Source organism: Rhinopithecus bieti, unplaced genomic scaffold, assembly GCF_001698545.2.
Source record: "Rhinopithecus bieti isolate Rb0 unplaced genomic scaffold, ASM169854v2 scaffold_13313, whole genome shotgun sequence".
Classification (NCBI taxonomy): Eukaryota; Metazoa; Chordata; class Mammalia; order Primates; family Cercopithecidae; genus Rhinopithecus; species Rhinopithecus bieti.
In genome coordinates this window covers 266,290-278,534 of record NW_016807444.1, presented here as the reverse complement: position 1 = coordinate 278,534, position 12,245 = coordinate 266,290, and the positions used below count along the sequence as shown (strand labels likewise).

At 33.3% G+C, this 12,245-nt stretch overlaps 1 protein-coding gene across 1 annotated transcript in view; it reads left to right on the top strand.

The window, feature by feature from the left end:
* LOC108535757 (CUB and sushi domain-containing protein 3-like) overlaps positions 1-12,245 on the top strand; it is a 460,532-nt gene that overhangs the window by 358,733 nt on the left and 89,554 nt on the right. Inside the window, exon 5 of the mRNA XM_017882026.1 lies at positions 5,603-5,810. Within this exon, the coding sequence (XP_017737515.1) occupies positions 5,603-5,810 (208 nt within the window). The remainder of the gene's footprint in view (positions 1-5,602; positions 5,811-12,245) is intronic.

Sequence of the window (12,245 nt, the reverse complement as noted above, 5' to 3'; positions counted from 1 at the left end):
CAATTTTCTTCTCCATGAGAAAAGGGTTTCTCCTTAAACACAAAAATGCAAAAAGTTGAATTATTAAATGTAAGTAGAGGCAGTTACACAAAATTAACTACTGCTCCATATATGTAATATGATGGCTAATTAATGACAGTGTAATATTTAAATAGTTTGCCTAATTAGGCACACAACAGTGATGGCTGTCTTGGGACAAAATAACAAGTCTCACATAGATGTCAGTTTCACTTGAGTGCTGACGGAAATTTTAGATTTAGCAAAGGAGATTTGTAGAAAAAATGTCCCATGATAAAATTTGAAACTGAATTGAATACTTAGCATCTGGAATTGACCACGTGCACTGCTCTCCTACAATTTACACTTTATTTCTCTTTGGTGATAAACAAGCCTATATACTGTACCCCACGCCCAACCCTAAGCTATTTCAGAAGAAACTAATAGCAAGGCAGAGCATAGTATAAGATCAGTATCAGAAAAGATGCGTTATAGAAAACCATTTAGGTGTTTTTTGAAACTGTGTTTTTTTTTTATTAACAGCCATGTTTGGAGAAGTTCCAATTTATGTTATGTTCAATGAAATGTTGTGGTCTCATACCCAAAGCCAAAACAAGATCATATATTTACAATATCTAAACAACTGTCACAGAGATTAAAAGTAAATAAAAATTTAATTTTAGGAAAAAGTACATTTTTGAAATCATAGTGAACTATTTTTAAAAATCTTTTCACTATAATACAACTAATCTTTATTCTATTTTGTTATGTTTCTCCCTGCTCTATAGGTAAGAGATAAAAAGGCATTATTTATGAATTTTACATAAATTCAGTTATTTTGAAGTATAATAAGTGGTGTTATTTGATGATAGATTTATATTATAATATTTTAAACAATTAAAATGATATTTACTAACATTTTAACAGCCATAGTTTTAATTATAAATTTAAATACATTAAGAACTTATGAGAGAATTGATAATATTGCTCCAGAAAGTTGGAATAAATCCAAAGTCCGAAAGGGTTAACAATTTTAGTCCTCATTCTTAAAATTCCACATTATCTTTATTGATCCCATTAGCTGAATTTGTGGTTTTCTTCACGTTTTTACAACAGACTGACTTTGCAAGCTTCTTAACATGCAATTTGCTAACATCTGATCTATGCAAATGTGTATACATATACATATATAAAAGATTAAATAACTTTATATCTTACAACCTTTATACTTTTCTTAGAACAAGAGTAGAGAATCCACCATCATTTTTATTACTCACTGTATTATCTGTATGTTAAGCAACCACATTCGGAAGCCATCACAACTTCTAGTTAACCTCAAGGGGAGTCTAAGGTATTTAATGGCATTGTTTTACTATTTAGGTGAAAATATATTATTCTTAAGCCTTGGCCTAAGATGGATGTTCTAATTTATTTTGTCATCATGGTATTTCTTCTGACATATCTAGAAAAACCAAACTAATCTTTTGAAGATAATGAGATAAAAATATAATAATATAGTCAAAACGAGATGTTTTATCTTTAGGCAGCAATGAAGCATGCAAGAATTTGCATGGACTCTTGATTCAGCCTCCTAATCTTCATCAACTATGGCCTTCCTCTGTTATCCTTCCATAGAGCAACTAAATGATATTTTCAAAACCTAAATCCAATTGTGCCATATCCCCACTAAAAACACTTCAATGTTCCATTACTATGAGTAAATTCCATACCCTTGTCAGAAATGTCCTGCAAGGTCTAACCCTTAGTTGCCCTTCCAATTGCATTTGGTACCAAATAGCCCCTCACCCTTTTTGCTGTAGCACACAGGCCCATTACCTTGGTAAAATTGTCAGTGAAGCTGCAGGAACACTCTACCCTCTGCTTTTCATCTCGTTATTGCTTACTATTTTGCTTTGAGTTTCCAGTCCAGCATCACTTCCTCAGGAAATTCTTGTTCCTTAATTCGTCAACTAGTTCAAGGCCCCAAGCATACAGCATTAGTACTAAATGTTCCTTCTTCATAGGACCTGCTGGAAATGTGATCTTATGTATTCATTTTGCCATTTGTTTAGAGCCTGAATCTCTAATAGAATACTCCATGAGAGCAGGGATCATGAAAACGTTTTATAGTCATTGCGGTTGGAGAGATTACATGCTTTCCTCCTGGCACTTGGCAGATCTCAATGAATACTTTTTGGATAGATGACAAAATGAATACATTTTGTTTCACAAGAAGTTTATACAAATTGCCAACATGATCCTATGTGCATCTTGAGCCTCTAAGGAGATGGTTCTATGGAACAACCTTCTGTGAACCCTCCACTTTCTGTGAATTGTTGGACAGAAAATGTTGTAGACATCATTTATTAAACAAGCAAGCCTGGAGGCCACGACAGAGTAATGATGAAAGAACAGAAGCCTGTATCCTGTCATTTACAGGATATGTACTAACTCATTTTGAACAGAGACCAAACCATGGTATTTAGCAGAAAGAGCACAACATTGGATTCAAGAATTTCATGGCTTGTTCTAATGCTGCCTTTTACTTGTCCCAACTCCACTATAAGTTCTTTTTAAATTGACTTAGGTAGTATGCCCTGCTATGAATTCACAATTACAGAAAATGTGGGGTATTTTTTAAATATTGCCTTGAATTCAGCATTTAAGTAGGGACACCAAACCAAAAAATTTTCAAATCTAACATTTACTGAAGCAAAGTTTACTTTTTTTACCGTTTTGTCAGATACTGATTCTATGATAGTCTCTGTCATAATAAACATATTAAACAGAAATGCTGAGCATAGAACTCGGTACAAGAATCTACATAAACATTGGTTTGAATGATGGAGGATCTGAGTTCCTATCCTTGTTTTCAAGTGAAAATTAGTCATACATTTGAGTTGAAATTGTTTTGCTGTAAAATAAAGATTTCCTTGAAGTGAGCTGTTTTCTGGGTTGTTCTCTCTTCCATGTGTTAGGAGTGTAGAGTTATTTCTCTGCATTGTGTGTCTAGGTTGAGGAAATTCAAAGAGATCATGTAGAGAAATTGATTTCTATGCCTTGAAGCTTATGGAATATAATACATTATTATCATTAAAATGATGGCTAAAGTATTTAAATATCTATTGTAACCCAAGGGACTGCATTTTGAAAGAAACTGCATTTCCACAGAGGATGAATAAATGGGTGTGTTTTCATTTGACTAAATGCAGGATTTTTGTGCGGGAGTTCTGTTGTAGAACCGTCTTACATTCTGCCCAAGAGGCCAATCTGAAAAGGTGAGGAGACATTTGGAAAGAAGATCTAACTGTACTGTTCTACACCTATAGCATAAGACAGAAATGTAAGCAGCCAGCTGGAGAAACACAATCACCCACAGTAATGGAACTGAAGGTGACACGTCTGTGGATCCCATGAAATGGTGTATGAGTGAAAGAATCATCTTTCTTTAATTGTTTGTCAAAGCTCTAGAAACCAATGCCAAATTAGCGTTAGGAAAACAAGAGGATTCATATCCTCTGATCCTTCCTACTTGTAACCCCAGGAAGCTCATAGAGATCTCACCTCTGTCCCACCTCTGCTCCATCTGCCACAAGTCCGAGGTATGGGGAGCAAAGAAGCTTAATCAAAATGAAGTTAATTTATTTTTGATTACCCAGGACTGGATGTATTAATTGATGTACTGTGATTTTTTTAAGTTAAATCACTTATTTTTAAACAGACAAACATCACGTATATTTATCATGTGTAAATGATGTTTTGAAATATGTGTTCATTGTGGAATGGCTACAGTGAGCTAATTAACATTTTACTTACTTCATATACTTTTCGTTTTTGAGATGAGAACACTTAAACTACAATCTCTAAACTGTAGGATTTTTTTTCTGTAATCTGAGTGTGATCCAGAATGTTATGTGTCTCCTTCAGATTTTATCCAGAGGAAGGAAAATAAGTAGCTTATTGAACTTGTTTAAATAGATTGTGGGCCAGTTGAACTGTGAATATATGCTAGTGAAATAATTTATTGTCAAAGCAGTATTCAATGCTGGTGTTGGTACTTGAGAAGGGAAATAATATAAGGGATTTATAGTTGGGCGTAGAGACAGCAGTACAGGCTTACTAGAAGGTTTAGGTCTTGAAGGCATTGGTGAAAATATTTGTAGTAGTATGCCACATGGTCTAGACAAGAAAGCTAGTTCATTTTAATTATCTAACAAACTTACAAGAGAAAGAACACACACACAAAAATAAAATATATATATTTTATTTTAAAGATAAATGTTAAATATCTTTTAAGAGGAATATACTTACATTTTGATTTATAGATTATGGAGCTAAATGGATAAAGAGCAAGAAAGAAAAAAGCAAATACCATTTGATGCATATAATATAGTAATATTGTTCTTATAACAAGCTTTTTTTTTTTTTTTTTTTTTTTTTTTTTTTTTTTTTTTTTTTTACTTTTTTCTTTACCGCACCATGGAAATTGAAAATAAGAAAGAGCATTGTCCATCCTTTCTATTTGATTTTAGGTTTTTTTGCCTGGAGCCTTTATCGGTCACATTCAAATTAATAATTGATTGCATTATTGGAGGCCAGACTTTTTCCTCAAAACTTGAATTGAAGGAATTCCCTGAGTCGGCCAAGGCAATAACATAAGTTATAAGACAATTTATTGCACAAGTGAACTTGTAACTTATTAGCTTGACTGGCCTAAACAATGTTATAATAAGGCAAATGCCCCAACTTCAATTCCTTTATGAAACAGGAGCTTTTTCTTATGTTTGCATACCAAACACAGCTACTCATATAACCACACTGCTAGCACCTATCATTAGCCAAAAGTAAACTAGTGGAGAATCTATGGCCCCAATTTGGAAAATCAGAATCATAGATCCCAAAGTAACATTAGTCAAAAAGTTATTTATGGTGTTGTATCTATGTATATTATATGACTACTTAGTAAAAGATATACTGTTTGATTTCATAGGAATAGGTTTCTAAAGATATATTAGTTACCTTATTATTTCTTTGTAGACAAAATATCCTGGATATATGATATACTTTTATTTGAGTTGTTTTCTACAAACGTTTTCAATAAATTCGGAAACATACTATTGACATGAACTATATTATATTGTCTCTTAAATTATGTCTTTGTGTTGTACATACCTGCATTAAAAAATCAAAAGTTCTCCCCATCAACAAACAAAGTGATCAAAGATTTTCCATCACAGACTTTAAGATACATGTTTCCTTTGTGTAACTCACTTTGTCGCTTAAACACGAAAAAAAAAAAATATATTGATTCTATGTTCCTAATGTTCTAATTTTGGAGTGTAAATTTTTGCTTACTTTCATTGCTATTTCAACCAATTGTAATAAAATTGTTAAGATCTAGTTTATACTTGTATATGTGCTTATACATTTTTTCATAAACTTCTCATTTTATTTAATCTTTATTAGTATATTATGCAGTTGGTATCACATTTGAACTGTTATTTTTATCCAAACATATTGACTTGCTTTTCTCTTAATAACTTACAACTGAACAATTGCATTTATCTTAATAACTTAAAACTGAACATTTTGTCATTTTTAACAGCTGAAGATGCTTGTGGAGGAACAATGAGAGGATCCAGTGGCATCATATCCAGCCCTAGTTTTCCTAATGAGTACCATAACAATGCTGATTGCACTTGGACCATTGTAGCAGAGCCTGGGGACACAATTTCACTCATATTTACTGACTTTCAAATGGAAGAGAAATATGATTACTTAGAAATAGAAGGTTCTGAGCCCCCTACAATATGGTAAGTAAATAGCTTCTATTATCCTTGCATTGATGTTGTTGAAGCAAACTAGGGAACAAAGAACAACTGAATGTGGACTTTTACAGGTTTGGATATTTAAAAGATCTTATAGGAAAGTTATGTCAAGAGGTTGTCAGAGCTGAAGGATATTTTTGAAGATTGGGCTATTTACATAAAAACAGATGGAAATTCAAAACATGTATAAACAAATAAAAGTTATTCCTTTTGTAACCTACAGTTGTGCTTTTTAGCATGCTAGTCCATACTTGATGGTTTCTCTCAAATTAATTGAATAATCTTGGAAGTAATTTTACTTTGTTTAAGTAGATCTGTTATATACCCTGTTATCTGACAGCAAAAATTAAACACCATGATCTGGGGGAATATGGTTTGTTTCTTTAGCAACTCAAGGCATGGTCTAATGAAACCTGCAAAGTATTCAGAACCTGCTTTTAAGACATAATATTTTTTAAGTAAAATGTTTCTTTACGCTATTTTAAAAATTTGTATCTAATTATATCATTGACTAGATTATGATTCAGTAACTGAGTGAAAGAAAGAATAAGATGATATTGATAAAGGAAAGAGATAGGTAAACACTAGACTAGAGAGGATCTTTTAAGCCATGTGAAGATTTGTTAAGAACCATGGGAATTTATCCAAAACAATTACATGAAGAGGTTTGAATATCCAAACGATTATTCCTATTGAAATGAAGAGATTGATTTGAAGAGGGGCTCGATTCGCTGTAGGAAGATCACTTAAAAGATGATTGCAGTATTACAAGAAAAGATCATGGTAGCTTGAATTAGAGTCGTATTAATGAGGTAAGGAAGTAGACTGAGTTGAGAGATATTGATGATGTATAATCAAAAGGACTTTGTAATGGACTGGGGGTGATAAAGAAGGCAGTATTAAAATAAAACCTGGTTTTCTGACCTGAATAAATGGTGAAGGCAGTAGTAATATTCACTGAGTTGGGAATTGTTGAGGCAAGGTTAAGTTTGGAATGAGAACCCTGTAAATATCAAGATTTGTTTTGAATATTTTAGTTGGAAGATTCTTTGAGATGTGCAATTAAAGCCATCTACTAGACAACTATATCTCTTATGTGATTCAATAGAGTAGAATCACAACACTGATATTTAGTTAATATTGACGGTAAGTGAACCAATATGCAACAATATAATTGAGTAGACAGAGAGAGGATGAAATGAGAAGACAAAGGAGGACTAGGACTGAATCTGAGACTTAACAACATATAAGGCGTGGACTAAGAAGGATGATACAGCCAAGAAAACTGAGGGAGTAATTTGAAGAGGCAAGAGAAGGAAGGAAGTCTTAAGAAATAATTTCACGCGGACAAGGGGAGAAGAGTATGAAGAAGGGAAAGTAGACAACATTGTGGACTTCTGCTAAAAGAACACCATGTAAATGGTTTTAAAACTTTACAGTTTTCTGGGCTTCACCAAAAGTACAAAGCATTTCCTTAATTGTAAATCCTACCTTGCAAGATAGAACAAAAGTAACACACTTAGATATACCCACTTATTTCCCCTCTACATTTAGGCCCTCAATACTTCGAGTTATATGCCTGGTATGATAAATTCATACCAGAAGGCAATAAAACCCACTTAAATTTTGGTTTTAAATGCTAGATAATTTAAAAGCTATTATTTGAGAAATTGCTACTTCAATGGTGATTCATATTCAAGTCATAATAAGGTAGATGATAATGCCATACATCTTTTAATAATTTTAACATCTTTTGCTATACAAGTGATCTTATTAAAATGGCAGTTTTAACTTGAACAATATTTGACTACTGGATACAATAAAGGAAAATAGAACACTGTTTTATAGTATCAGTTCCTGAGCTACCATCAAACTCTAGAAACCAAATTTCTCACATTTACTCCGTGGATTATAATCTCTCCATTTATGTTCATATAGTCACTTTCTTGTTTCAGATTAAACATGCTTAGTAATGATTTGTATATCTTCTTAACAATCTAAGTGGTTTCAACAATATAGTTTGTCCAATAAGAGTATCAGATCCACAAATTTCTCCATTTTCTCCTTTAAAAGGCAGTTTTCCACTTCATTTATTTTCATCTTCCTTAGAATATAGTAACTAAGAAATGTATTGTTTTGTATTCTTTTAAAATTAATGTTACAGTAAAATTTAGGTAGACTTGTCAAAATCTTTGTTATATAATAAATCAAAAATAAAATCATTTGGCATGTTTCAAGAAATCGATACAAATGTTCAAACTATATTTCTATAAATGCCAACATGAAGATGCATAGTGTTGGTAAATTAATATTATATAAAGTCATTTAAGTATATTAAAACAACATTCCTTTTAAAATGTATTAAATAATTTATGTATTAAATACTCTGTAAATAATTAAAATAAAACTTTTATATCTAATCTGGCCCTGTGATCACCTTAAATCCTTTAAGGTTCTCACATCTTTTTAAAGATATGCTCATCAAAAGAACACACTTTATTTCAGATGACATTATATCAAGCATTCTTCCTTATAAGTATGCACTATTCACATGATATATTCAATTTATAATAGAATTCAAAACAGAGGTGAACAGGGAGACCTTCACATCCTTTTGATTAAAAAAACAAATACTTTTTGGACTTCAGATCCTTCATTCAGAGACCAGAAACTTGTCACTAGCTACAATACATTATAGTTTTACTCCTGAAGTGCGTAGAGTGTGGCAAGGCTTGATTAACTTGTTTTTGACTTTGATCACACAGACTAAACCAGCCCAACAATTGTGCTGCAAAAAGAATATTTACACTTAGTCAGTGCTTTACTTGCAGACTATGTATGCTAAATTGTTAGCTTCTTGTCATTTTTTTTAAAGCAGTATCACTGCATAATTCAACAGGAATGCAATGCATTCATTTAATTATTACTGGTTAAAACTGTGAGACGTGATGAATGTCAACTGATCCACTATAATGAAATAAAAAATGACATAGCATAAAGATGCTTGTGTTCTAGATTCAACTTTGAATCCTTGTTGATGGATGACAGTGGGTAAGTCATGTCACCTCCCTAGATCTCAGGTTTCTCACCTATAACATCCAAGGTTTCTCTTAATTCTGATATTATGGCATTGTCTGCTTAGATGCTACGGCAGAAAAAAAAGTAAAACGTTAACTAAATACAATACTTTGTAAATAACTATTTACTAAGCCTTGGATGGAGAGTTGGATTAGATGCTTTTTAAAATTATTTCCAAACTTTATTTGGATTTTTACTAGAATTCCATTTGTTCAATGTTTATTCAACAAATACTTGTTGGGGTGCCTGCTACATAACAGCATTGTTCTAAGTGCTTTTGTATCTAAAGCACCAAAGAGGCCTGCTCCTGTAGAATTTGTGCTCTCTCAGGGGATAAAGACAATAAGCAGGCAGTAATCAACATAAATAAGGTACACACACACTCTGCCTAGAGAATGATAAGAAAGAAAAGATGTGGAAGAGTAAGAGAGGTTGGGAGAGCAAGAATGTTGTGATGAGTGTGTAGCTTACTTAATTGAAAAGTTGATATTTGAACAAAGTCTTGATGAATATAAGGAAGTTAGTCAACTGGATGAGCCTTCAGGCAGAAACGACATCTAGAGCAAAATACTTAAACCAGACTGGGCCTTACTGTGTTGTAGGAACACCTAAGAAGCCATTGTGGCTAGAAAAGAATGATCATTGGTGAAAGCAGTAGGAGAGAAAGAAAGACAATTAATAGACCCTGGCTCAAGACTCATCTTTGGCTTTTACTCTAGATGTAATGTGAATTCACTTGAGGGGCTTGAGCACAGTAATGACATGATTGACCTTATTACTTTAAAAAACGAAAGTCACTATGGCTACCGTGTGGAGAATAAACTATAAGAGGGAAAGCTAAAAGAACAGAGATTATTTGTGGTATGTAAGTGACAGTTTATAATTATGAAATAAGAAAATAGCAGTGGAGGTGAGGTGAAATTATTGGGTTTTCAAGATAAATGATAGAAGGAAAAGAATAGTTCTAAAGAATAGCTCTAATAACCTGCTACTACAGATGCCAGATTATTTGACCTGCAGAACTGAGCAAATACAATTTAAATTAACTAATGTTGGGAAGGCTATTGATGAAACATTTTTGGAGTGATGATGTGGAGCTTAAATGTGGATGTGTTAAGTTTGAGATGGCTAATAAACCTGTAGTTGAAGATTTCAAGGGGACTGTTGGAGATACAAATCTTAGTTTCAAATAAAGGTGTGGGCTAAGCTTCTAAATTTGGAAATCTCAAAATGGAAGTAATTATTCCTATTTCTACCAGTTGAAGTGATTATTAAATTTAAAAAAAAAAAGGAAAAAGGAACTAATATCTGAGTTGTGTGACACTCCAACACTAAAATGTCAGCAAAACTAGGATGAACCAGCAAAGGAGTTTGAGAATCAGAGTAAATGAGATAAGAGGAAAAACATGACAGTATAGTTATCCTTAGGATCTTCAGGAAATTAGTTCCAGGACCACCCCTGCTTATAAAAAATCTTGGGATGCTAAAGTTCCTTATATAAAATGTAGTAATATTTGCATACAACGTACACACATACTTCTATATACTTTAAATAATCTCCAGATTATGTACAATACCTAATATAATGCAAATGCTTTATACATAGTTTTTAAACTATATGGATCATTTTGTTGTATTATTGTTGTATTGATATTTTTTATTTTTCAAATATTTTTGATTTGTGATTGGTTGAATCTGCTAATACATAGCCCACAGACATAGAAGATTGACTGTATAAATTTTCCTGGAAACCAAATGAAAAAAATTATGATGGAATTGGCCAATTGTCAAATGTGAATGATAAGCTAATAAAATAAGCTCCAAAACTAATCACTGGATGTAATAACATAGAGGTCATTGGGTAACCCGGATGAAAGTAATTTTTTAGGTGATAGGCTGACTGGAGGGGTTTTAAGGAAGAACTGGAGAAGAGATATTATAGGCAATTACTATAAATAAATTGTTCAGGGAATTTTGCAAGACAGACCGAGTGATGGGATAATAAGTTAAAAAGAAAGTAGGAGCAAGGGAAGATTTTTTTCTTTTTTGGAGCTTATTATAAAATGTGTTCCCAAATTAATAAATGGATTTAGCAACATGGAAGTCACTGATAACTTTGGTAAAAGTAATTTTACAGGTGACAGTGTGATTGGAATCATTTTAAGTGAGAATTAGAGAACAGATATCATAAATAAATTGTTCAGGGAATTTTGCAAGAAATAGATGTACACAGTTTACATAAAAGATGCACATAGTTTTGGGGTATATATGATAATTTTTTTTTCTTTTTTTCTTTTTTTAGATGGAGTCTCACTCTGTCACCTACGCTGGAGTGCAGTGGAGCAATCTCAGCTCACTGTAACCTCTGCTTCCTGGGTTCGAGCGATTCTCCTGCCTCAGCCTCCCTAGTAGCTGGCATTACAGGTGCGTGCCACCATGCCCGGCTAATTTTTTGCATTTTTTGTAGAGACAGGGTTTCACCGAGTTAGCCAGGATGGTCTAGATCTCCTGACCTTGTGATCTGCCCTCCTCGGCCTCCCAAAGAGCTGGGATTACAGGCGTGAGCTACGGCACCCGACCCACATATGATAATTGAATACATTCATATAATTTGTAACAATCGGCCGGCCGCGGTGGCTAAAGCCTGTACTCTCAGCGCTTTGGGAGGCCAAGGCAGGCGGATCACGAGGTCAGGAGATCGAGATCATCCTGGCTAACACGGTGAAACCCAGTCTCTACTGAAAACACAAAAAATTAACCAGGCGTGGTAGCGGGCACCTGTAGTCCCAGCTACTTGGGAGGCTGAGGCAGGAGAATGACATGAACCAGGGAGGCGGAGCTTGCAGTGAGTCAAGATTGCGCCACTGCACTCCAGCCTGGGCGACAGAGCAAGACTCCATCTCAAAAAAAAAAAAAAAAAAAAGAAAATGTAACAATCGGGTCAGTGTCCTTGGGAAACCATCACCTTAAATATTTGTCTTTTCTGTATTCTGGAATGATCCACATTATTCTCTTCTAGCTACGTTGAAATATACAATAGATTATTGTAAACTACAGTAAGTTAATGGATACAAATATATGATTTGATAGAAGAAATAAGACCTAGTGACAAATAGATTAGTAGAATGAGAAGAATTTTTATTTATTTTTGTGATTTTGCTTGTTAATTGGGAGAGTTAATACTGTCATGGGAATCACATACTTAGACATTGAAGAATTTAATGATAAAGAGAGTGGGGAGAATCATTTAAGCAAAGTGAAAGAGTAGATATAGTGAAAGAGATCTTCCCTTTGAAAATCTGTCTGTGAAAGGAAGAAGGAAAAAATTACAGTAACTAAAGG